General features: G+C 56.9%; 8 protein-coding genes across 8 annotated transcripts; 3 read left to right on the top strand and 5 right to left on the bottom strand.

Moving 5' to 3' along the window:
• Positions 1–92: 92 nt before the first annotated feature.
• On the bottom strand, positions 93–2,077 carry BJ171DRAFT_494323 (uncharacterized protein). The gene is made up of 6 exons (XM_053110015.1): positions 1,882–2,077; positions 1,670–1,771; positions 1,440–1,529; positions 1,142–1,282; positions 902–969; positions 93–789 (listed from the first exon to the last, which is right to left on the bottom strand). Exons 1-6 carry the CDS (start codon positions 2,054–2,056, stop codon positions 205–207), a joined length of 1,161 nt encoding a protein of 386 aa, XP_052969414.1. The 5' UTR covers positions 2,057–2,077; the 3' UTR covers positions 93–204.
• A 5,439-nt stretch (positions 2,078–7,516) lies between these two features.
• Positions 7,517–8,597, top strand: BJ171DRAFT_494319 (uncharacterized protein). Its single transcript, XM_053110014.1, has 3 exons — positions 7,517–7,631; positions 7,813–8,071; positions 8,337–8,597. The coding sequence occupies exons 1-3, from the start codon at positions 7,629–7,631 to the stop codon at positions 8,435–8,437; spliced, it is 363 nt and encodes a 120-aa protein (XP_052969413.1). The 5' UTR covers positions 7,517–7,628; the 3' UTR covers positions 8,438–8,597.
• Positions 8,598–9,076: 479 nt separating this feature from the next.
• BJ171DRAFT_579063 (transferase family-domain-containing protein) lies at positions 9,077–10,258 on the top strand (the record flags this gene model as incomplete). Its single annotated transcript, XM_053113937.1, has 1 exon — positions 9,077–10,258. The coding sequence occupies one exon, from the start codon at positions 9,077–9,079 to the stop codon at positions 10,256–10,258; it is 1,182 nt and encodes a 393-aa protein (XP_052969412.1).
• Positions 10,259–10,801: 543 nt separating this feature from the next.
• Positions 10,802–12,329, bottom strand: BJ171DRAFT_579062 (RTC4-like domain-containing protein; the record flags this gene model as incomplete). The annotated part of the gene is made up of 3 exons (XM_053113936.1): positions 10,802–11,086; positions 11,180–11,235; positions 11,459–12,329. 3 exons carry the CDS (start codon positions 12,327–12,329, stop codon positions 10,802–10,804), a joined length of 1,212 nt encoding a protein of 403 aa, XP_052969411.1.
• A 1,339-nt stretch (positions 12,330–13,668) lies between these two features.
• On the bottom strand, positions 13,669–17,596 carry BJ171DRAFT_494312 (Transketolase, thiamine diphosphate binding domain-containing protein). Its single transcript, XM_053110013.1, has 12 exons — positions 17,372–17,596; positions 17,039–17,163; positions 16,709–16,936; positions 16,306–16,527; positions 15,984–16,119; positions 15,766–15,864; positions 15,537–15,634; positions 15,311–15,431; positions 15,035–15,174; positions 14,710–14,887; positions 14,360–14,587; positions 13,669–14,276 (listed from the first exon to the last, which is right to left on the bottom strand). The coding sequence occupies exons 1-12, from the start codon at positions 17,534–17,536 to the stop codon at positions 13,980–13,982; spliced, it is 2,037 nt and encodes a 678-aa protein (XP_052969410.1). The 5' UTR covers positions 17,537–17,596; the 3' UTR covers positions 13,669–13,979.
• Positions 17,597–17,938: 342 nt separating this feature from the next.
• BJ171DRAFT_494310 (uncharacterized protein) lies at positions 17,939–20,106 on the bottom strand. Its single transcript, XM_053110012.1, has 7 exons — positions 19,772–20,106; positions 19,438–19,553; positions 19,051–19,177; positions 18,929–18,946; positions 18,728–18,788; positions 18,594–18,625; positions 17,939–18,498 (listed from the first exon to the last, which is right to left on the bottom strand). Exons 1-7 carry the CDS (start codon positions 19,952–19,954, stop codon positions 18,193–18,195), a joined length of 843 nt encoding a protein of 280 aa, XP_052969409.1. The 5' UTR covers positions 19,955–20,106; the 3' UTR covers positions 17,939–18,192.
• Positions 20,107–20,206: 100 nt separating this feature from the next.
• BJ171DRAFT_566126 (Tubulin/FtsZ, GTPase domain-containing protein) lies at positions 20,207–23,403 on the bottom strand. Its single transcript, XM_053113387.1, has 12 exons — positions 23,283–23,403; positions 23,121–23,201; positions 22,983–23,028; positions 22,835–22,898; positions 22,398–22,671; positions 22,225–22,284; positions 22,002–22,142; positions 21,611–21,751; positions 21,461–21,528; positions 21,144–21,345; positions 20,843–21,060; positions 20,207–20,762 (listed from the first exon to the last, which is right to left on the bottom strand). Exons 1-12 carry the CDS (start codon positions 23,358–23,360, stop codon positions 20,507–20,509), a joined length of 1,629 nt encoding a protein of 542 aa, XP_052969408.1. The 5' UTR covers positions 23,361–23,403; the 3' UTR covers positions 20,207–20,506.
• Positions 23,404–24,057: 654 nt separating this feature from the next.
• BJ171DRAFT_472729 (uncharacterized protein) lies at positions 24,058–24,570 on the top strand (the record flags this gene model as incomplete). Its single annotated transcript, XM_053108673.1, has 1 exon — positions 24,058–24,570. The coding sequence occupies one exon, from the start codon at positions 24,058–24,060 to the stop codon at positions 24,568–24,570; it is 513 nt and encodes a 170-aa protein (XP_052969407.1).
• Positions 24,571–25,154: the final 584 nt, after the last annotated feature.

Here is a 25,154-nt window from a genome sequence, read left to right as displayed (position 1 = left end):
TGGTATTCTCCTTTCTGTAGTTTGTAGCCCCCCGATCCACTCTTGGGGGGGGGGAAGTGCAGTCTGCTGCTATATTGCTGAAATACCACGCATTCGCACTTGCACATGCAGTTCCGGTGTTTATTGTAAGCAGGCACGATAGCATATCTGGAGTATGTTGTCATAAGGATGACATCAAAAGAATGGCATCATGAGGACGCCGCACTATCTGCCCGGCGGGTTCGGCATTGACGACGAAGGCACGGAATCGCTTAGTGACGATCCAAGCTGCTTCTTCCTGTGTGCGCTTAGTGGAAGAAGGAAGTGGCTGTGGCTTGTGCCTGACTTGCCGTCCTCGGCAACCAGGAGCTGGGAGCTTCGGTTATCGAGTGCTTCGAGGCTGGAGTGCTTGCTACTGATGGCCATGCTCGCCGAACGAGGTAGTGTGTCGAGCTTGCCTTCCAGCCGCGACGACTGCTTTGCGCTGTCGGCTCGGCTCAGGGTCAGGTTCATAGTGGTGGCCGAGAGAGCCTTGAAGACATTCTTGGAGGCCCGCTGGAGCGTCGGATTCCGGGCTGCCGACTTGAACATCACCCAGATCTTGATTGGGGCAAGAGTGAGAGGAATCACCAGAAGGATCATGTCGAGGGTCCACCACTTGTTTCCGGCCACGTCGCTCTTGCTCCACAGGAAGCCACTACGTGCCGACGACTTGATTGCAATGAGTCGCAACATCCGCAGGCAGACGATTCCCGTGAGACTGAGCTCGCACATGGACTTTCCGTAGTTATCGAGCGTGGATATGTATGGCTGTGTCGCGAGGAATTGATCACAATCAGTGCACGCGACGTGGTGCCGCAATCCACCTAAAAGCGCATGCGAGTGTCCGGAAGCAATCACGAGTCACTCCCTTAGAGCCTACCTGCATAATGTGGCGAAAGGTCGCCGAAATAAAGATAAACAGCATCATGCAAATCGACTGAATGCCGGCTGGAGATTGCCACTTGAATCAGTAAAAGCCTCGCTGCTCGGAGACAGTTGCCCGTAATCACTCATCCGATCGAACTGCTGCATTGCCGTGACTATCGCAAGCTCCATGGGATGCACATGCTGTGGCGACATGCAGAGCGCCTGCCCAGCCTGTTGTGCCCAAAATACTCACTGTGGCTGATGAAGAACATCATCAACAGCAGAATGGGCTTTTCGGCTTGATCAAAGAAAAACACCCAGTGATATTTTTTCTTGTATGACCGAAACAGAATGTGGAGCCACGGACGGGTCCAGATCAGATAGGGCCTCATTTCTGGAACAGAACGCGAACGTGAGCGTGAGTCTCTGTTGCCGCTTCCATCCCTGTGAAGCAGCCATCGTCGCCATCGTCGCCATCGTCGCAGTGCCACCCCTCCACTGAGATTCGAGGGCTCCGACTTTGATCAGCAGCAGTGACACGCAAGCCATACTCGGTACTTTGCGTAGATAGAGCGCAACCATGACGAGGATCGGAATCCCAATGCTCAAAAATGCAGCGACAAAGGAACTCAGGATCAACACTGTGTCGAGTCAGCAGAACATCAAAGCGTCAGAAACGTTGAGACGACGACGAGTGCCACCATCAAAAATACCTAGCCGAGGTTGCGTATTTCGTTTCGCTATTGGTGAAGAGACCCGCTGGTGGGGCGGATCAACTCACCTGTGTTGAATTGGGTTGTTGAAAAGCACTCGACAGCAGGATTTGATCGCAGCAAGTACTGGTTCTTGAGCGGCACTTTGATGCAGTCGTTGAAGCTAAGGCCTACGAATGCACGAGTCAGCGTCAAGAGCAATGCGCACCAACAGCAATCCCACCGTCTCGTGCAGCAGCATAGTCGCCGCGGCTGAACCAGTGCGAGCAAATATACTCACTCGAATTGATCAGCGGCCTCTCGACGTACATCATAATGTCCACGGCTGCAATCATGGCCTGGATCGAAAAATTCCAGTTCTGGAGCCACTGCGGCACAAGCTTCTCAAACCACAGCTTGATCACCACGTTGCGCTCCTTGATCCGCCGGAACATGTACGCAAACAACGTGATCATGCCATACGAGACAATGATGATGGCCGGCTGGAAGTACGCATCGAATATCGATTTGGAGAGCGGGCCCAGCGGCAGGACACATTTGGATGATTTTGATCCAAGCTGCAGATTGAATCCAACAATGTTGACTCTGGGCAAACCAGCATTTGCATTAATTGTGTGATTTCGACCAGTGCATATGATCATTATCGCATCAACAGAGGCTCCAGAAGCTGTACCGACAACGACGACGCTTACACAAACAAGGTTGGTTGCGACGCTCACACGACACTCAAATGGACAATTGGGCCACCCTCAGGATTTATCTGTGCAGTTGTGCTTACATGGTCCCGGCCACCGTCCTCATGTCAGAGTACATAATCGTAGCAATTTGATAGAACATGATCTGCCATACCGCCAAATGAGCAGACAGGTAGGGTTAGCGAATGAAGCTACCATGCTAAAGCGTCCAAAGCGCACACGCACGACCACCCCTGGGCTTGGCACCGCTGCGGATGGCAGGTACCATATCAGAAATAAACGTGTTTGCGCTCTTGGGCTTCAGATAAATCAAGATAGCCACTCCGGAGTAGGCGAGGATCAGGTTGATTATGGGAGCAATGTCCCAGTTTGAGCTGTCGCAGGGCACACAAGCCCCGTTCCATTTGTATGTGTTGTTGAGACGACAACTTGAACAGTAGGTGCCGGTCATGGTGGGCGCACAAAGCGACGACTCGGTGCAGTTTCCTGCAGCAGTCACGAGAGGCAATTCGACACCGGCGTCAAACAACACAGACACACGCGCGGCCGACCTGCATCGACTGCAGCCGTTCATGGGCACTCACCTCCCGGACAGCACACGCCGACCTCTGGGCATTCCAAAAACCATACTCGATAGTAGTGAGTGTTGACAAACCGGAAATAGTCAGCTTGCGGTAGAGGCGTTGTAGACGAATCGACGCATCGCCCTCCTGCAGTAGGATATCGATTGGTGTCAAGACCGAGAAACAGCCAATCGGGCGGCGGATTTTACGCTGTGATCCACGCGAAGCGACGATTGTACCCTACCGTATGGGCACGGGCCAACGCAAGTCCCGCTGGACATGTTGTAGTACTGGGAGTGTCCTGTCGAGCTGCTCTGAGGTTCTGCAAGTTTCAGCGGGTTCAAGGTGCCAGAGCAACGGCAAACGTTAGTGGCGAGGCATTGGCCTGCAGGATATCAACCGGTGATGCACAGACTCGAAACTGCAGCCGAGGCCACCAGCCGCTTTCTGAACATACCATTGAATCCACATTCCATGCAGACACCACCGACCAGGATCGTTCCGATCGGACAGTTGTCTGACAGTCAAACCAATGTCAGCCGATGGCCTTGTGGTGCATATGTCTGGTACACTCGCATCAAGTTTGACCACCTACCGCATCTTGATGTCGGTGGCTGATATTGATGCATCACAGTCAGCACAGGTCAGACACAAATAGTGCAATCACGAGACCAACCCAAGGAACGTCGCTCACCGGCCACCCTCGCTTACTTTGCCGCTTCCGGAGTATCCTATAAACCCAGTGCCACGCATCACAGTGACTTTCTGCTGCGTAGTGTTGTAGTAAGCCAGGGTCGATGTTCTGTTGAGCTGCCTGATCTGGGTGGGTTTATGTGAATTCAGGCAAAGTCAGCGCTCTCAAATTGTATCAAGATCTGTTCGGCTCAACAGCACCAAGTGAGCCGGATTCCCATGTGACTGCAGCTCGTTACTCTTCAGGGCGGCCGACTCCGCCAGCCTGCTCCCATCCAAGCGGTTGCAACGAAGGGTGGGCGGATAATGGTGGCTCGGTAGATTGGATATCTCCGGAACTAAGGTATTCACAGTGGTTTCACTTACAAACGAGCGAAATTTGATGATTCTGTGATGATAACACATGATTTGGTGAGCTATATGTCGTCCGCTGCGATGCTGCTACCACCGAGACATGATCATCGCTGCGCAGCTAAAACCTACGAGAACTGAGGCTCGCCGTTGTTGTTGAGAATGAATGGACCTGCGGCCCCGATATATCCCGTGTTTTTGAACACGGTATAGTCAAGCCCCCGAGCAAAATGGATTGGATCCGCGATGAGCGTCTGCAACGGGGTCGGGGAGATCATGCTCTGGAGATCGAGTTGATTGTGTTACCCAGTGCCCGATATCGAGTGGTGAACATGGAAGCCCCTCGAGGAGGGATGCCTGGGCTGCTCCAGCCAAGCGATGCATACCTGCTGGATTCCCTTAACGAGCACATTGACGGAATCATAGGTAGCCCTGCAGCCAATCGGTTGCCAGTTGATCGAATTTCGATGGCGAATCAGTCGAAAATCACGAGTCAGGCCTTCGTCGACACTCTCCTGGGATAGCAGTTCACCTTGGCGAACGAGCAATCCTCACATTGCATAAGAATACATTGTTTCCCTATCATCGAGCTGAGTGTCGGTGAAGGAAATGTTGACTGGCAGGGGACGTCCGTTGAGGTCCACAAAGCCCCCCGTGGCATCCTTGAATAAAGTGGACTCTGAGAACTGGATGTATCCCTGGAAATCTTGGATGTTGAACAGATCGCCCAAGATGCCTGTGACTCAAAGACATTAGCAACGGGCCAGTCGATCGCGGGATGCTGATCGTGCTCGTCAGAGCGATCGTCTGCATGGCTCGACAGCAGATGCCAAGAAAAGTCTGGCTTACCCTTGGTCTGGGAGACATCCCCGGCCAGTTCCGGACCCATCCACACGTACGGGCTCCCGAGAAGACCGTACTCGTACCTGTGCGTTATTGGCATTTCAGTGCCAGTTAGCTGAGGTTGCATAGATTTCAGCATGGCATAAATCGTGGCATGACTGCAGTCTAAGCAATTTACCATGAGATCTTCAGGAACAACATTACAACCGCGGGGTCGGTGATGCTGAGGATGACAATGTTGGAGCGCTTCTTCACAAACTCCACGCCCTCATAGACGCTCTCGAGGCTGACTGGAGCTTGATCGAGTGTATTGGCTGTGATGGCCAGACGTCGAGACGGTTGAGTTCAAAGTCCGGGTGACTTTCCTTGAATAATACAGGCTCGGTACTTGAGTGCCCAACCAAGGCCACTTCAGTGTATTCTGGGCTATTACGGTGCATCGCTGTCCCCCCCGTATCCGCTCTGCTCATCCCAGTGACATACCAAATACCTGCTCCGGTGGGAGACTCGTGTCAGTGAAGATGTTGAAGGAATCGATGCCTATCCCAACGGTCTTCATTCTTCAAAGGAAAATGCGCGCCAGTTACTTCTATTAGCACAGCTGATCTCGGAGCGTGTTCATCCTGAACAGACTGCAGTATCTTACTTCAGATATATATCCGAAAGCAACGATCGGGAGCCAACGTCAGGGCCGGATATGACAGTTACTGATGTCCAGTTTTGCATGGTGGCATATGCTGCGGAAATGCAAATCCGATCGAGTATGAGGTAACCATGTCAGTCACTCCTGCATATGCTGTTGTTATCGGGTGCTGTGCTGAGTTCGGCAGGGACCTTACCTGTCAAGGCACTTGCAATCGCTTGACTACCGGCTGTCGCTCGCCAATAAAACTGAGCACAGATCCGTTGGGTTTGCCAGGTCAGCCAATCGAATTGTGGTGCCATCAGGCTCGACCCAATCCGAGCGGACTCGATCTATCAGCGGTGTCGATCGATCCCACCCAAGATGGCGCCGCTGCCATGTCTGGGACTTACTGGATACGCCGCTTTGTTGTCGAGCACATCCACCAGGGGGAATACGGAAACCTGCGGCAGCTGCAAACTCATTCCGTCAGAAATGTTGTCGAAGATGCTGTCGAGACAAGCCAATATGCAGCCTGCAGAGAGTTGAGATGCCTGCCTCAAAAGCGTTGGTGTATCCTGCCTCAATCGTGGTCGTCTGGGTGGTGAAACAAGTGTGAGTTACCGAGCGAGCATTGGTACAAAGTGCTCTACTGCTCACTATACCAGCGGAAGGATGTCGCCGATCAGGGCTGTGGCGCCAGAGTAATACAGATACGAGAGAGCGATCCTAGTTGGAAGAATGGTCGATCTGTATGAGCGCTCGGGGTTGGTCTTTCGTACAGCAGCTGCAGACTTCAATCGCAGTCAGTCGGAATGAAGCTGCTTCGAGCAATTCGAGCAATTCGAGTCCGGAGGCCAAACTCACACGGCTGTGAAGCCTTCGCCTGAGCCACTCGATCCCGTTATCAGTTGGACCACAGAGCGGTTGGCAGCGACATTGATATGCGACTCGGCTGTTCTGGCGGCGCCCTGCAGCCCGTCCAAGCGGGTCGATGGAGGAGTTTGGCAAGGGTCAAACGGCGTACTCGCGCTCGTGGAATGGGTGCTGTGCTTGTCCAGGTGCACCGTAACGATGCCGTGAGCCTACCTCCATAACTGATTGCGATCCGGCATCGGTATTGTGACGATGTGAGGTGAGACTCGCGTCGGAAATCTCGAGCAGCAGTGCTGGGGATGCCACCACGATCTGCTGGCGCGACATTTGCTCACCTCCGATCCACCGTTGAATGTATGGATTGGTCGAGTTATAAGGAAAGATCAGTCCGATCTTGATGGTGCTCGTGGGGGCTATGCTGGCCGCCTGGGCGAGCCACGAAGCGATGCCGAGGCAGGTCCAGGCGACAGCTAGAACCCATCGCTGCCCGAAGCTGTTCATTCGAGACGGCCGTCTGGATCTCCAGGACAGGGGGCAGACGGGGGGGGACCTTGTGGTTCTGGGAGAGCCGAAAACATCCGGTCCAGACCGAGAGGAAAGCGGCTCTCAGCAACCGCGATGGCGCCGACGGGCTTGACGGAGGGCATGGATGCAATCAGCAGTGATCGAAGCCAATCAGTCGTTGCTATTGCGATGCCACTGGGAAGCAATGCGATGTCGGCAGCACCAGAATCGAAGGACAGCCGCCGGATTGCCATCGGATTATGTACTCGGTGTGGCCGATCCGGCGTTGTGTGCCGTCCCCGGCGGTCACCATCAATCAGCATCCTCGGCATCCATCGGCATCCATCGGCATCTTTGGCATCCTCGGCATCCTCGGCATTCGCTGGTATTCATTGGCATGCTTGCTACTCTGGCCGCGTTCTATGAGGGGGGCTGTCTATTCCCGCACACAATACACTTTGCTCATGAGGAATCGGGACACCCCCACTGATTCCGCATGTCAGCGCAGTGTGTGATGAGAATGAATCCAACAGAACCACATGCAATTCAGCAAATCACCTCCGAGTGAAGACATTGGGACGCTCTCCGGTCTCACAATCGCTATCTCCTGTGACTGGATGCATAGCCCTTGCCTTGACGCCATGAAGCATTGCCAACGGCGATGACGGCCTCGGTCTCCTTGGACATACTGCTTGGCCGTGAATGCAACGAGTGGGTGGATGTATTCAGGTTCCAGCAAGCAACAACTGTCCTGGCTCAGAGCGGGATGTCCCGCTTCGTTTTGAGAGCGCTCTATTGCCGCGACCCCGCAGTCCCGCTTGGCCTCGTCGCAGATCTTCCTTCTGGATCGTCCTGATCGCCGCCTCGCTGTCCGCACACCATGGTATGAGCTGGCTGCAGCTCCGCCACCTGCTTATCCTGATGATTTCGCCTTCAGCGATAGCCTGCCCCATAGGATATCTCTGCAGCCTCGCCGATCGGTCCGGCCTGCCCGCCCATATTCTCATCGTATGATTGCCATTTTCCACCTACGGCCGAACCTGGCTCGGTGCCTGCCGCCGCAGAGCCCAACAATATATATCCGAATCAAGCGCCATAGAACGACCTGGTTCCTTGAAGCGAACCCGTCGGACTCGGTCGTGGCCGTCAAGACCCGGTTTGCGGCTCTGCTCCTCGAGAAAACGGACCCTCGCGATGTTCGGTTTTCGATCCACAACTCACAGACAAACGTCTACACCCCTCTCGAGGACGGCAGCATGCTCGATCAACTCGGCCTCAAGAACGAGTCGGTTCTCTTTGCGACGTTCTGGATCTCGAACGAAGGTGAGACGTGCTGCCCCTGTCCCTTTGAATGCTTTAGCATCTCGAGCCCCAGATCTCCTGTTTCCGAATCCACCAACCCATCCACCTGTCCACGATCCCGCCGCTGGGTGCATCGATGGCATCGAGGGTGGTGCACAACAGCACTGCGCCTGATGCAACTCTCATCCTCGTTTCGCTGCTGGCATTCATGCCTCTGTCTATCCTGCGGCCTTTCGCCATCGGCCGAATATCCACAATCGGCTCTGCAACTTTGATCCTATCCCAGCCAACGCTGCAGAGGGCAAGTGGGAGATTCCAGAAGTTCCTGAGTTCGAGCCACTTCACGACGACGAGCCGGCCGACCTCAAGGGCAAGGCCGTCGCATAGATCTCGTCGCACCGGTCTTCATCAGCACAGCCACCAGGGATCACAGATCGCCAGCACTCGGCAGCTGCCGAAAGCGATGGCTGGATTTGTCGCAGAGATGCCTTGATGCCTGGCGCCTACCGCCTGCTCGTGGAAATAAACTGCTTGCGAGTCGTTTGTATGTCGATGTCCGCATCGCAACAGGGGTCTGGTCTGGAACGACGTGTCGCCAGCACAGCGCTGCACTGTGCTTCGCCGGATCAACAGCACAGGCAACATCCAACGACCGTCCATCGAGATGACGATACGCCACTATCCACAAAGTCGTTGGCAGAGCGATGCACTGCGATGGACTGCGATGGACTGCGATGGACTGCAATGTCGCCTGATGCTTCGGCAATGCGGTGCCTGCCAAGCCAGGGGCGGGTGGCGCACGCCGTCCCTCCATGGCCACTGCGCCACTGCCGTGTGTGGGTCTGCAAGACATCCACAACAGACCCCTGGCCTCCCTGCTCCTCTCGCCCACCCCCCTCGACGATTGAGACGCTGGAGCCCGAAATGCCCGCTTCGACATCCCCAACAGCAGCATCAGCAGCACCAGCACCAGCAGCCGCGGCTGACGACAGCAACACGGACGGCACCGTTGTAAGGCTCACGCCCATGGACACCGTTGCGCACGTCTTTCTGTTTGCGCTGGTGTACATCTACCCGCCCGGCGAGTATCCCCAGTCGCTCCTGGAAGAGTCGTTCTGGTCTGTGATGGAGGACTATCCCATCCTCTTTGGCCGAGTCCAGCACGGCGCAGACAACGGCTCTGCCTCTGTGCTGATCGACCCGGAGCTCAAGCCCTTGCTGCTCTTTGTTGACCGACCCGAGGACCACATCGCTCTTGCCCAGGAGCGACCGCTCAATCTCCTGCCCCTGCGCGACGAGCGCATTTTCGCAGTCAAGGTCTCCAAGCTCGCTCACGGCGCCCTCTCTATCGGGCTGTCGGCGCACCACAGTGTCCTCGACGGAGATTCCATGTTCCAGCTGATGGAGTCGTGGGGCCGTGCTTTCCGTGGTCAATCAAAGCTGATGCCCTGCCACGATCGCAGTCTCCTCTTCAGCACCGGCCCTCCGGCCAGGGCTCACCCCGAATATTTCACTGTGCCTGTTCCAATCGAGGCCCTCCAAGCCAAGGCAAGGTCTTCTTCTGGCCCACCTTCGACGACCAGCGTCTCGCTCTACTTGTCTCCCGAGGAGCTGGTCAAGCTCAAGAACTGGACCAATCCCCCAGACCAGCCGGCCGGCCACTTTGCCAGCACAATGGACTCTTTCATCGGCCTTGTGACTATGGTTGTCGGTGCCGCCCGCGATCCTCAGTATAGCTTCCGTTCCAGCAACGCCATCAACGGCCGAGCGAAGCTTGGTCTGCCTCCCAACTACTTTGGTAACGCCGTGTTCACTGCCATCATGGAGCATCGCCAAGAGTGGATCGGGCTGGACCAAGACAAGATCGCCCAAGCAGCAAGGCGGGTTCGACAGGGTATCGAGAGAACGAGCGCTGAGTTCATGCGAGACACCGTCAACTATCTCGATACCCAGCCCAGGCAAGAACGTATTGTACTTTCCATTCAGATCGGAAAGGACTTTATCGTAAGCTCCTGGTCCGGCATGGGCTTACTCAAGCCCGACTTTGGATCCAAGCCAGTCTATGCCGGACCAGTCCGAATCGAACTCGATGGATGTGCGTTTATTTTGGACTCGCCGCAGGGAGGTCTTGAGGCCTGTGTTTCGATCAACAAGTCTGTTGGTGAGAGACTTCCGGGGCTGTGGCAATCTGTCCGAGATAGACTTTGAAATATGGCGGTCCAAAGCGATCCTCCAATAAGAGCGGCCCGCAAACCGAGCCACCCTTTCCATCGTTTATCGAAACGGCGTTGGTTATTTTCTTGTGCATCACCCGTGTCGTTTGTGTCGTTGGTGTCGTTCAGGGCAATTTCCAATATGCTCAAATGCTATCCGTTATTGGTCATGCACTTCAGGCTATGTACACTCGTTTGTATTCCCAATCGACAGTCGCTCAAAACTCTTGCAAATAGCTCCATGGGCATGGGATGGTACGAATGGGTGGGTCAATGACAATAGGCCGTATATGTATTGCGATTCAGCCAAGGTGATGCGGATTCAAAACAGGGTGCCACCTCTCGGTCGGTGAAGGCTGCATTGTGCATACAGTGACGATGGGACAGATGAACACGAATGGACAGTGGATGAACAACGGATGGGAAGTGAGTCCCGGATAGCCCTGCATGCAAGCCCGCTGGACAGCAGGGTTAGCGAAGACGATTCAGCCGACGCTTCGTCGCTCCGAGACGAGGTGAGGCGAGTTCCCCCTAGTCCCTAGTCGCTGCTTTCTTCGTCGCTCCAGTCGCCGTGGAGCGCCCAGCCAAACTCGGAGCTCTCCTGCATCACTTGGCGGGCTTCTGCCAAGTTTGTCACATCGCCAATCCGGCTGGCTTCGCTCTGACAGTCCTGGAGTATAAGACGGCTCGCGACTTCGGGTACAAGTACGTCTTGGATGAACTCGAAAACGGTCTGGGGCTTTGTTGTTCTGTACTTCAGGATCGGCTTCTCTCCGCGAGTCAAGAGCTCGATCAGTGTTTTGAAGATGATGCTTGTCCCGAGCTGGTCGTGACGAGGTTCAAGCAGGCGTTAGCGCCATCGTCCAAGCTCCATGGGGGATGTTGGCGAGCAATTTTACTGAGTCCATACTCTTACCATTCCATAATAGCCACATTTGAGTTGCTGGCTATGTCTTAGTTTGTATTCGACGCCTGGGGCATCGATGGGATGGGATGGGCAGAGGCTCCTTAGTTGCTGGGGGTATGACGAGCGGCCTGGCTGAACAACAAGCCCTCTCATTCTCCATAGCGATAGACGGCACTCCGCGATGCCATGACTCAACGGCCATCGGCATCGATCCGAGGCAGACGGTCAATCGTCAGCCGGCAGTACATTGTGCTCGGTGCACTCGGTTCGTCAAACGGTGCGGCCCACCTTGTGCATGCCGCTTGCCGAGGGAGCTGTATGCCTGCATCGCCAGGGTGCGAAAGTAGCTCGTTTCTGGATTAGAAACAATGCCCTTGATCTCGGACAGCAGACCCCGAACCCGCATCTTGATACGCTTAAAGTCAATGCTCGTTGGATATCCTCTCCTGATACCCTCCGGAATGGTGGTCTCCTCGGCCTTGTGGCGCCGACAAAACTCGAATCCCTGCATGTAATACTGCTCCGATCCCGGCGTGAGCGACAGGAGGTGACTGTACAGATCCATGGCTTTGGCAGAGAGGCTGTCGGACAGGTGTCTCTGGCAACTTGGACACCTGAGGGCCTTGTCATAGCCAGAGTCCAGGGAGTCGCCGTCGGAAAAGTCGCTGCTGTCCACAATTTCAACGGCCGCTCCAGCTGCTGTCGAGGCATGTTCCTCCAGATCGCCAGCAGACGCAGTCGTTGGCGATATGTTCTTACCGAAAGTTGCACGGACAGCGCCTGTTTTGGATGCTCTCGGGTGTGTGGGCGTGTGTTCTGGAGAGGAAGCTGAGTTGTTGGTAACAATCTGAACATCGCCGACTTCAGGGGTATCTTGAATTGCGATCGCGGTCGTGTATTTTGGGCGAGCCGATGACTGTGGTGTATCGCGGATGCTTAGGGCAGGCGCGGCCGATGAGTTCGACAATGGCTTCGATTTGGGGGCGTGAGGCTCTGGGGTACTTGATGGTGCTTTTCCGCGCACTCGCTTCGTTGGTTGAAGCGGCCGAGTGCTTGACGATTCTCGCACCACCCGCTTTTTGGTAAGCGCCTCGTCAGAGGAGCTGCTGGTGTCGTCCAGTTGGGGCAAGGGGCTGGGCCTTGGGGCCGGCCTGGGCATTGTCTCAGGCTTTGGAACCTGGCGAGATCCTGGTCTTGGGTCCAAACCGGACCGCTGCTCGCGCACCGTATCTGCATTTGCGTTTGGGACAAGACTCGGCTTGGATCCACGATTACGATCGCAGGACTTTGCTTTCGGAGTCAGTCGAGAAAACTCATCATCGTCGCTATCGAGACTCTCCCTTGCCTTGCAGCGGTCGTCTGTCACCTTGCTGCCTATGGGCTTCCTGGCCGGGTTGTTCTCGCGGCTGTCGGTGTGCCGCACAGGAGTGATCTTTGCAACCTCGTCATCGGATGTATCTGCGAGATCTATTCCCTTTTCTGGAGTCCTGAACCGCTGCTGGGTGCTCGCATTCTTTGAATGGCCGAATGCGCCGTCTCGCTTTCCGCTCGAGGGGCTTGCCTGACGAGGCACTCGGGCTGTTCGAGATGAATCGCTGCCGCTACGGATGGCATTCGGCCCTTGCTCGTCACTGGAATCGGTATCACATATCTGTGTGACATGAATGGCTCTTCCTGTCGAGCTTCCGGCACCTGCACCTGCGCCTGATGGGGCCAAGATATGATCCTGGCGGCTGCGGCGGTTGGGATGAGGCGGACGATAGGACCCGACAGGCGATCTGCTTTCAAGCGACTGTCGGCGGACCTCATGCGGCAACTTGTGGCTTGAGGGGGGTGAAGCGGATATGGGTTTGAAAAACGGGAGGATTCCTCGATCGAGCAGGCGAGCGTTCGATATCTGCTCATGGAGAACCCGAGGCGGGCTATCGATCGGCGACTCCTCGGTGAATCGGGACAGGCTGCCAGATGATCCTGCTTGATGGAGCCCATCCGTCTTTGCGGGTTTCATCCGGGGTCTGGCTGGATGACCTCCCCTTGCTTCTGAGTATCCGATCGGGCTTGCCTTCCTCGTTGACTCCTTGAGCCGCAGTTTGGGATGGTTTTTGGCAAAGGTCTTGCGCTGAGCTGGCCGAACCTCAGCGTTGGACTGCTCCAGTTGTACCCGCGGTGGCGGCGGTAGTGCGGAGGCATCTGGGTCCAGTATGCCCAGCCGCTTAGCTGATTTGGTGTTCATTTGCCCAGAGTCAGACGGGCAGAGTAGGGCGACCAGGGCTGCTCGGCGATGGACTGTGCAAGTCGGGGGTTGTGTGGAGCGCGAATGCGAACGCTCACCAGGACCAGATGTGAGGCGACACACGTGACGCGACTGATGTCTCCCGGTTTCTTGTTGCTCGCGCACGTGGCCTGCGCTTTGTTCCTGTGCAAAACGAAGGCTGCCACGCACAGACCCTGGAAGACCAGTGCGCGGCGCCTGACGCAGATGCCTGGTGTGTCCGGATGCCCGGTGGGTTCATGGCCACGGGCTTTCGTCTCGACCCAACAACGCACATTGCATGATGCCAACGCTCGGCTGCCTTTGGTGTACTTGGCTCGCCACCATCGCCCTACAATTCGAAGCACGCACTCCTGCTGCCCACAGGACTGCCCATCAGGACTGTCCACAGGACTGTCCAGCAGGCCCGGCACGGCCACACATCCATCATCGCAGATCCAGTCAGCTTTGTTAACATTGAACTTCTGGGGGGGGGGTTACGGATCGATGGCGACTGCAGGGCTTTCGACTGGGTGGTGGTGGCCGCAGGCGAGCCACTTAGAAGGGCTTGCGCAGCTTCCACTCGGGCTTGCGGTCGCTGTAGTAGCTGATGAGGCGCTTGGCCTTCTCGGCGATGACATCGGGAACAAGACCAAAGGTCTTGTAGATCTGGCTGGCGGGGGCAGAGATACCAAAGCTGTTGACACCAACCGAGGCGTGGGCGTAGCGGTCCCAGCCAAAGGTGCTCAGGGCCTCAATGCTCAGCACAGGGATGCCCTCGGGGAAGACCGAGTCCTTGTACTCCTGCGACTGGGCCTCGAAGAGCTCCCAGGAGGGGAAAGAGACGACGCGGGCCTGTTGGAGAGCAGCAGGTGAGGAACGGGCACAGGAACGGCCAAAAGCGACGAGCTGTGTGGATACAATGCGATGGCACTCACATGGACACCAGAGTTGGCGAGCTCCTTGGCGGTGTTGACGGCGAGCGAGACCTCGGAGCCAGTGGCAACCAGGATGACCTGAGGGCTGGCCACGTCCTGGAGAACGTAGGCACCCTTGAGGACGCCCTCGGCCGAGGAGGTGTCAAAGTGGGGCAGGTTCTGACGAGTGAGGACCAGAACAGTCGGGCCAGTGCGGTTCTCGAGGGCGGCAATGTAGGCGCCGTTGGTCTGGAGACACGGCCGGCAAAGGTCAGTTCGACTGGATGCTGCCGAGGGTTGCCAAGCGCCTATCGAGTCTGCGAGGTCGTAGTGCCTGGTTCGTCAACTCGAGTCACAAACGAGCTTCATACCTCGTGGCCATCGGCAGGACGGATGACCAGGGTGTTGGGCAGAGCGCGGAGCTCGGCGAGGGTTTCGATGGGCTGGTGGGTAGGGCCGTCCTCGCCAAGGCCGATCGAGTCGTGGGTCATGACGTACAGGACCTGGTGCTTGGATAGCGAGGACAGACGCACGGCACCAAGGGCGTAGCTAATCAAACACGACACAGAATACAGAGTTGACACCGCGCGGCAAGTCAGAGGCGGATATCGGATCGGCCGTGGCGTCAGTGACATCCACCACAGGATATGCATGCCCAGTGGCGACAGACGACGCTATGTCGATCTCGATGCTCACCCGATGAAGTTGAAGAAAGTAGCGCCGAACGGAATCAGACCGCCGTAGGCGTGGAGGCCGTTGCAAATAGCAGCCATTCCGTGCTCGCGAACACCGAAGCGGATGTATCGACCGGCATAGGTGCCGAGACCGGTGGCGGGCTGCACGAGATACGAGAGTGTTGGTACTTTCGTCAGCAATGTACACAGGCAGACACAGACACAGACATAGCCACAGCAGAGCCAGTGCAGTGGGCGTGTGAGAGCAGGGTCAAGCAAGCGAGCAATGTGCACATACGGGCTGGAAGTCCTTGGCGGTCTTCCACCAGCAGTTGTTGGAGCCAGTGAGATCGGCAGAGCCGCCGATAATTTCGGGGATGCGCTCAGCGATGGCGTTGAAGACAGCCTCGGAGGTTTTGCTGGAAGCAAGTTGGATCGTCAGCGTTGCGCCCAATCGAGCAGGATCGGCCACCATCGAGTGGGAGTGGCGCGATCGGACAGGACGAATCGAACTGTGAACATACCGAGTGGCCAGGGTGGCACTTGCGCTGGTGTACTTGGGGAGGGCATCCTTCCATCCAGCAGGGAGCTCGCCGGCAAGACGACGGCTCAGCTCGGCATGCTGAATGTGTGGCAAAGCACGAATGCATCGAGATACAGAGCATTGTGAGCAGGCCGAGCACAGAGGGCGGAATGGCCACGATAACAGCGACGGCGACGGCCATGGCACGTTATGCTTGAGCATGCACGCACCAGCTCGGGGTGGGTCTGGCCGTAGGTGGCAAAGGTCTCGGTCCACTGGGCGTAGAGCTGCTGGCCGCGGAGGGAGAAGTTCTTGTAGAAGCCGTAGACCTGCAAAGCAAAGCCAATCGATTGGTGAGCCGCAGAAAGGATGTGTGTTGCGCGAGGGCTCAGAAGCAGGAGGGGGCTGGTTGAAAGCAACAAGATGCCGCAACAGCAGAGACACCCACCTCATCAGGAATATAGAACTTCTTGTCGGTGGGGAAGCCAAACTTGGCCTTGACATTGAGAATGTCGGCCTCACCCAGAGGGGAGCCATGGACCTTCTCCTCGCCCTGGTTCTTGGAGCCATATCCGATAGTGGTGCTGCAGGGACATTGATGAGCGGAGTTGATGCAAGTGTCAGTTCGGCGACAGTGCACTCCCACTTGTCAAGGGATGCAGTAGAGGCAGACGGTGGGCTCGCAGCTCAAAGGCGGCGGCGGAACTTGCAGATCGATGCAGGCGATCCAGATTGCAAGATGTAGCGAGGGCGATGTAGCCGCGACTCACCGGATCTTGATCAGGGAGGGCTTGTCGGCGACGGCCTGAGCGATCTCGATGGCTCTGGCGATGCCCTCGATATCGTGGTCACCATCGGTGATGACCTGGGTGTGCCAACCGTAGGCCTCGAAGCGCTTGCAAACATCCTCGGTGAAGCCCAAGGCAGTGTCACCGTCGATGGTGATGTGGTTGTCGTCGTAGAGGCAGATCAGCTTGCCAAGCTGGAGGTGGCTGAGGACCAAGCAGCGGGCATGCGTGTTAGCCTAGGATCGTCAAGTGCTCTGGTTTGGCAAGAGCCGCAGCCCTTGGATTCATGGCCCAACCATCTCTCGCAGCGCGAGAACAGCGCCTGATTGCAGGACCAATGCCCTGAAATCCAGGAATCGACAGCGGGCATCAGAGCAGAGCTTACCCAGCGAGAGCAACAGCCTCAGCCTGGACACCCTCCTGGAGACAGCCGTCACCAAGGATGCAGTAGGTGTAGTTGTTGATCAGCTCGAAGCCGGGGCGGTTGAAGGTGGCGGCAAGATGGGCCTCAGCCATGGCAAGACCGACGGCGCTGGAAACGCCCTGGCCGAGCGGGCCGGTGGTAACCTCAATGCCGTCGACACCGTGATTGGTCTCGGGGTGACCAGGGGTCCTGTGCAGTGTGGGACGGCAAAATTAGATGCTGTGCGGTCGCTCCCAACCAGCAAGCCACAATGATGGAGTGCTGTCGTGGGCAAGCGCCGCAAGTGCTTACTTGGAGTGGAGCTGGCGGAAGCTCTTCAGATCATCGAGAGAGATGTTGTAGCCGGTGAGGTGGAGGAGAATGTACTGCAGGGCACAAGCGTGGCCGTTGGAGAGGACAAAACGGTCGCGGTTGATCTGGAATCGGGACGAACGACAGATGGCCAGGGGTCAGTCTTGCGTCGGCATCAGGATTGCGGTTGTCGGCCCATCGGGCAGTGCGCGGATCCTCAGGATGGCTACGGATGAGCGGACCGATCGGGGAGCCAGGGGCGCCCGAGCAGCTCGAGGCAGCAGTCTTCTGGACGGATCCAGTGCAGCGGGCGATCGAACGACGGGCACTTACCCATTTGGGGTGGGCGGGAGAGCCGCGGATGAACCGGGAGAAGAGGATGTGGGCCATGGGGGCGCAGCCCATGGGGGCACCGGGATGGCCGGCGTTGGCCTTCTGGACGACATCCGGGGCCAGGCAGCGGATGGTGTTGATGCAAGCGGTGTCGATGTCGGCCATGGCGGAAGGAAGCGATTCGAGGCGGCTGGGGAGATCGAGGCAGACCAAGGCAGATCGAGTCAGACGAAGGCTGGGAGATACCAGCAAAGGCGCAGGGAGAAAATGCGTTGGGGATTGGGGCGGCGGCTGGATGGACGTGCGCAGCGCCCGGAAAAGGCAGGTGCGTCGGAGGGGCAAGGGAGGACAAGGGCGCTTGGCTGGCGCGGCTGGCTGGCGCGGCTGGCTGCATCGGACCTGATCCTGAGTGCGCCCGGAAGGGCCGAGAAGCACCCTCCGCCCGTCAACCCAAGGGGACAGGCGGTATTGGATAGACCAGAGCACGCTGAGGATAGCCTCGTGCACTCGGTGCTCCCGTCCCGCTGAGAGGGGGTGGGCTTGCAGGAGGGTCCCCGGCCACACGGATGCTGCTCACGGGCCTGTATTGGAGGATCAAAAGGTCGGGCGCAGGCCACAGAGCAAAGAGCTGGTCTCCCATCCATCGGCGTCTGGCAATGGCTACAACGGGGGGAGGCGAGCCAACAAAAGACTGGGCGCGTGAGGCGAGGCAGCAGAATGGGGGCTGCTCGAGGCAGGGCTCACACCAGGATAGAGACAGAAGCAAGAATTGTGGTGCGATTTGCAGCAAGGAAAGGCTCGTTGTCCGGATGGGCAGCAATCTACTCGTCATCCTCGCCATCCTCATCTTCATCTTCGCCCTCGTCCTCGTCATCATCACCGTCATCATCACCGTCATCGTCTTCGCCGAATTCGTCTGCGTATTCGCCAAGGCCCAAGAAGACCTTCAAGGCGTCCTTGTAGTAGTCATGAGCCAAGGCCTGGGCCTGCTCAATGTTACAGCATACGTCGTCATCTTGGAGCCAGGAAAAGAGACCGACATCCCCGCCAACGATGTCGTGCTTGTGCTCGCCGTCGTGGTCGCGCTTTTTGCTCGCCTGATCGTTCTCGGCAGGATGGGTGAGGTTCTGTTTCGATTGGATCGAGCAGTCAGCAAGCGTGCGTCTGATCACATGGATCGGTGACATGTCCAGGCCAACAAGAGAGACGCTTTCTTGCTCACCTTTCCGGGCTTCCAGTTGATTTTGGCGGGGACTGTGTTGGTCAAGCGGGTGGGATTCACGGTGGTGGTCAGGTCCTGATCAGCTCGCCATCACCAATGTGATCACGCTCCGGTGCCTGCTGGACATCACATACCGATGATGGGCTCGTCGTCCTTGAACTTGAGCTCATAGTTCAACGCTGTGTTGCTAAAGTACTAGGAAGAGGCGAGAGCTCAGTGTCTATTCACGACATGCGCGGCGTCCTCCATCGATTGCGACTATCCATTGCAGCGTGGGACAGGCGCATTGCCGGCCGATGCTGCATTCCAGGATGATTGTGCATCGCGATGGTTACCTCGTTTGCCGAAAATTTCTGTTGGGATCGACAGGTGGAAAGCGTGGTGGAGCAGATTCGATCCATCAGCCACATGCTCGACAACTTCACATCCACGCATAGCACGACAAACCGCGGCTCACCAAGACTGCCTTGAAGGCTCGGGGATGTTCTTTATCGAAGGTAACTGAGACTCCAGCCAGGTGGTCGATGATGAGGTTTGCCTCATCCTCGCTGGAGGACCCGAAGATCGTGAGCAGAGCTTTGCCCCTGTCGCGCGAGCATCGTTATCAGTACATCGCTTGCCCTCGTCTTCGATCGCCAGGATTGTACGGCCAACTCCAGGCAGTACATATCACCAAATGCACCTCGAAAGCTACTTGGCGATCGCACCAGATTCCCCGGCCGGACTGTGGGCCCCACGCGAACAATCGGGCTCCATCTCCACGATCGTGCCTCGGGAGCACATCAACGGGACACCATGACGCAGCCTGTCTTCTCGCAGCTCCGTAAAGGTCCGTCATGCTCACCAAAAGCCCTTGATCTTGGATGCGATTTGGTCGCGCTGCTTGTAGAGATTGTTGTTGGCAGCGTTGTACTTGGCCTCGATTTTCTCGAGCTCCTTTCGCAGCTCGTCTTCGCGCGACTGGCCGGGAGAGGGAGTGGAGCCGTAGAGATCAGATCGGTAAGACAGCACGTCAGATAGATACGGCCAAATATACGAAGAAATCTACTTGATCCCATACGTTGGATCGACCCGATCTTTCTGAACAGCCAGGGGTGGACGGATCGTCGCTCAGGAGTGCGATACGTGATCCGAGCAGGCAAGGGCGATGGGAGGCGATACGCGAGCAGTATGCTTACGGAGAACTGCTCCTCAAGCTCCAAGAGCTCGCTGATGGCTTCCTGATCTTCGAGAGAGAGTACATTGTCGAGATCGTCGTCCTCTTCTTCTTCATCATCCTCGTCCGGATCGGGGAGCTCGGCCACTTCGACCTCGGGCTCCTTGGTGTGTTCAGTCTTGATCTTCTTCTTGTCGGGGGCCATGTTTGCTCGAGCGAGTAGGCAGCGGAGAGTGGGCTTTACGGACGCAACACAGGGTCGGATGAGTGGCAATCGAAGCGCCGGGAGTCGAGGGGCGGCATAAATCCGGAGCGGGGATTGCTGGGCTGGGCTGGGCTGGGCTGGCTGGCTGGGCTTGGCTTGGCTGGTGAGCAGAAAAAAAAAAGGCGGAGTTGCAAAACGTGCCCATCGCCCCAGCGGGACTGGCAGACGGCCACCGCAAGCCCGATTGGAGCCACATCGACGGTCGGGCAGCTCAGCGCCCATCGGCTCTCGGGGTGTATCGGAATACACAGGAAACGGTGTCCTTGAGTACACTGGACAGAGATGTGTATTCAAGATCCTGGAGAGTCGACATGGTTCAGCACAGATGGTGCTGCTGATTGCCGAGAGTCGCAAGGAGCAACAGCAACAGCGCTATTCAGCCCGCTCAGCATCATGTCGGATGGATGCACCGGTAGCTGGCCAAACACAGCGATGCGGATATCGCGAACAGGCAGGGTCTCACAGCATCACTGATCGATGCGCTGCTGGGCCCTATGCAAGCTCGGCGTAGGCGTCGCAGATTTCACGGAGTTGCTCTTCGCATTCTTGAAGCATTTCGCGATCCATTCCAAAGTCGCCCTTCTCGAACTGGATGCCGACGGAGCCCACGCCGCCGCCTTGCATCGAGGCAACCTTGGCACTTCTCAGGGCGTCGGCCTTGGCAAGAACAGTACCTCTTAAGCGGGGCGTTGCTCTCAATCGGGCCAGAACCGGGAGCTGAGACACCTCCGTTGCACCTTCTGCACTGCTATAGATTGAAGGGTAAGAATATCAATGGTGCGAATGTCACGGGCTCAAAATCTCAATATGCCTGGCATGTCAACTCACGATGGGTCCTGAATCTGTCCTTGGTCACCAAGTCCTGAGAAGAATTGAGGAAATGTTTCACCCAGCCGGAGGGCAGTGTCGACGACAAAGCTCTGGCTGGCGCCGATGGGAACCGGGAACGAAGATGCGAACGCATCAAATGCTGCCACCAGCGAAGCTTTAGCAACGCCTGGTACAGATCCCCTCAGCACGCTCACTTGGGCCGTCTCATGAGCGCACTGTCCAGAAGAAACAAAGAGCGTCAGCACCCAGGGCACTGGAACAAGCCTAGAAACAACGACGGAGCAGCCAAAGAACAAACCTGGTCGAAATTGGCGCCTGTGGAGAGATCGCGCATCCAAGGGATTCGCTCGTCGATCTTCAGAGGGCGAGAGAGTGTGGCAAGAGGATCGTCGGCCGGCATTGGGCACGGCATAGCCATCGACAGCGCTGCAAGATGCAAATTGCCGCGGGCATTCATCACAGATACGGAGTCGTACATTGCCAGCGACTGTTTCTTGAGTCTTTGCGATCCATGAATAATCATTCGCATTGGTTAATCACGAAAGAATGTCAGCCATTCGCCCAAGTTCGGCAGCGATCCGACGGTGCCGAGCTTGAGACAGTTCATCCTCGTACCGGTACGGAATGGTGATAGTATCGATTGCAGCTGCAATTTCAGCGCTCCAATGGTATGGCAGGTTGAGCTGTGTCGATTGGTCCGGAGGGGAACGTGGCATGGTTAGATCGGTGGATTCGGGAGCAACCACCAGGGCCAGGCGGACTCACATTGGGCCGCTGGTATCGGGACCAGCCTAATGGGTCCAGGGTCGCCGGTGTGGCGGCCTTCAACGGAACAAAGAGCGAGGAGTTTTCACTCAGCTTCTGCAAGGCGATCGCCGAGTTGACATTGTGGGCCCAGACGGACTTCTGTGAAGCATGACCGCGATAACATCTAACGTTAGCACTGACCTCCAACGGATTGACACCATAATCGGATGGGATCCGCGTGCATGGGTCATCGACTGACCCGCACCTCCATCCCGCATGTTATTGACCGAGTATTTCACTGCAGCCACACAAGGCTATAATGCTGTCATATCGCTGTCGCTCAGCACCGTTGGGACACACCCGACGAGAAGTGCCCCGCGGGTGATCGGCACATGCAAATACAACATACCAGCGTCGCACTCGGAGGCAGCGGTCGGTCGACTCCAAATGTCGTGATGGCGAGTTTCTGGTGGTCGTCGCGGAGCGTACTGGTGATCGAGGCAGCAATACCACCGAAGCCATCGCCGACATCAGCAATAACGTTGATGCCCTAAACGACAAGCCAAAGTCCATCAGTTTCAGCCGCGGCACCCAATCTAGCCACAGATGATGCTCTCCACGACTGTTCTTACCTGCAGCGCATCGCACTCTTCCATGAAAAACCTCAGGCGCTCATCGATGACGTCGTCGTACTGAATATCGATCAGGCAGTGCGACATCAATTAGCACTCAAACAGCCAATGTTGCTGTGGATGTTCCTGCTACCATGCTCCACCAGTGCAGGCAACCGAACGACGCTGCTTACAGTATCGGCATCAGCCATGACCTCCATCCCTTGACTGAAGAGGGCAAAGGGCTGCTCCTCGCTGCCGTGCGTGTATTGGGGGAGTTGCACAATCGACTTTGGGTGGTAGAACATGCGATTGAAGTCGGACCAGACGCGGACGGTTTGGTCCAAGTTTTTGGCATAGCTTTGGACAGGTGGCTGCTCTGGTGCTGGGAGCTGCGCCTCATCAAGATGCTGGAGGAAGGCGTTCTTTGGATGCAGGTCGGACTCGTGGCGATCGACTCCGTTGGCCCTGTGAAGCGACAGCAGGGAAGGTCAGGTTGGGACTTGGTCCGCGTTGCCGATTTCGCCGTTGCTCATATAGCCTCATCCTTGCTGTATTCAACTTCAACTGCTGCGGCTGCCTCGGCTTTGGCCCCAATGCACTCGGGATTTGCTGAGTGGCGGCGGCTTACCACGAGTCGGACCTTGTGTCCCGTTCATAGATTTCGTTCATGAGCTTGAGAGAGCCGAGGCTACCTGTCACGAGGATACGAGGCGCAGGTCAAGGAGCTGCAGCCGGCGAAATGCAAAGCCCGGCAAAGGAGCGCACAAAGTCCGTACCCTTCAGATCCAGCGCCAGGAGGCGTGGGGTGTATGTCTCGTCGCCCTGTCAGCAACATGGCGGCAGGGAAGCAGTTTCGTTAATTGCCAAGAAAGCCCAGCAAGACCGATTGACGGTAAAATATGCGGACAACATACATGGCTTGATTTGCCTTGACGGAAGAGCACGTCGTGGCTGAGTTCCGGCTCTTGATCTCCATCGTCCCCAAACAGCGCCTCCTGTGGTCGAAGCGGCGGTCAGCGAGTCGCAGGCAAACGATCTGCCACGGGTGAGCTTCGATGTAGAGGAGCTGTCGCTACCTGCTGGTTCCAAAAGTGGGTTCCGACAAAGTTGGCGCTGTGGCCGATCTGCAGCGTGATGATTTCCTTGGTCGGCATGCTGCTGGGGTGGCCAGGTCCTCTGCTGGCGATTGGTGTTGGATTGGCCAGGATCGGTCGTGCAGCAGCAGCGGCGGCGATCGAATCGTGCCCCCGGCTCCATCCATCGGACCCACACTCCAGCCACACTCCAGCCACACTCCAGCCACACTCCAGCCACACTCCAGCCACACTCCAGCCGCCGTGGCGATGCACCCACGTGACGGCGCCGCCCTGATTGGGGCGCACAGTCCCCCTGTGCGAGACCGTGGGTGCAATCACCAGCCCCGCGGGCCAGCACTCCCCAGTGGTCGAGTCTGCGACTGCAATTCGGCCAGTGAGGATGCAGGCGGCGCTCTGGCCTCAGAGGAAAGGCCGTGTGTCCCTGAAACGGCCCCTCGCCGGTCTGTCGCCTGCGTGCCCTCGTTCCCGCCTGCGGTATCCATCACCGGCGCACCACCCCTGCCCTCGCCCGCTACGATACCTGCAATCTGAGCCGCTGCAGCACCGACAAAGCAGCCTGACGGAGCAAGCGCAGCTCTCGCGTCAGATTCAGCACCCTGTTTCGTGAGATACCCCTCTCAAGTCCAAATCCTCCGATCCAGGCCCTGCTCGCCAACAGACGTGTCGGAGCCGCCGATAGCCCCGGGTCGCCTGCCTACCGTATTCTGCCGTTACCGCTATCACCGCCACACCCTCGCCATTCCACCAGCACAACATGAAGATTGTTACGTTCCAGGATCGCATCAAGCTGGCGCAGGACGTGATATACAGCGTCGCGGCGCTTCCCAAGGACCACCATTACATGCAGGGCAGCGGCATGGACCTGGCCAACATCGCGCGGGAGGAAGCGGCGATGGAGGAAACCTTCACAAACATCAATCAAGAGACGATAAAGAAAATCATCGACCCGCTCACGCTGCGATTTCGCTCGCGACGCATCGAGGAGCACTACGAAAGCACCATGCTTGCTCCCAACCGACTCGTGAAGCTGCAATTGGGGACGCCACAGATCTTTTTCTTCTACTGTCTTGTGGTGTATCCGTATCTGATCTTCATGAACGGCCTAAACATCACTATGGACTATCGGTTTTACACCTGGATGATCCTGGTGGCAATCTTGACCATGTGGATGACCATTGCACACTACGACCAGGGAATCCTCTTTGCGCGCTTGTGGTACGCCACAACGGGCTCCAGGATGTTTACACGGATGCTTTTGGTAAGCTAGCCGGAGACGGGCGGGGAGTTTCGGAGGCCGCCAGGCAATCCGCTGCAGAAAAATACGTCTGGTCATGTTTCCATGCACTCGCTGTCGCCGCGGGGCCTTGGCTGCATCGTGGGAACACAACCCTTGGTCTCGGTCTGACTGGTGCGGTCCTGGCTGCCGGTCCTGGCTGCCGGTTCTGCCCTTCTAGCTCTCTCTGGCTTGGACGCTCGCCCTTGACTTTTGTCTGGGCAGAGGCCCCAGCGACGTTGTCGGCCCCACCGTCGCCATCCATGTTCTCTATGTTTCGCTCACCTCAGGGATCTCAGCAACCTTTGTCGAGTCCGTGTGTGCCATCGTGGTGGTTTGCAGCATCGCTGTTGTCAAATGTGTGTTCATCTATAACGCCAACAGCTATTCTGGCGTGATCATGTATGCCTTGCCAGTGGTTTTAGCAGTTACCATGGGGTGTGGCTACATACGCAGTGGAGATATGGACAAACGTATGAGGTAAGGCAGGACTGAGCGAAGCCCACAGCGGTTTCATTTGCCTTGGATATGCTGCTGCCCCATCTGCTTTGGCACCCCACCTAACATACCAGCGATAC

This window comes from Polychytrium aggregatum, assembly GCF_025602895.1.
Source record: "Polychytrium aggregatum strain JEL109 chromosome Unknown BJ171scaffold_8, whole genome shotgun sequence".
Classification (NCBI taxonomy): Eukaryota; Fungi; Chytridiomycota; class Chytridiomycetes; order Polychytriales; genus Polychytrium; species Polychytrium aggregatum.
Note: the sequence above shows the minus strand (reverse complement) of the source record. Positions and strands in the feature narration are given on the sequence as shown.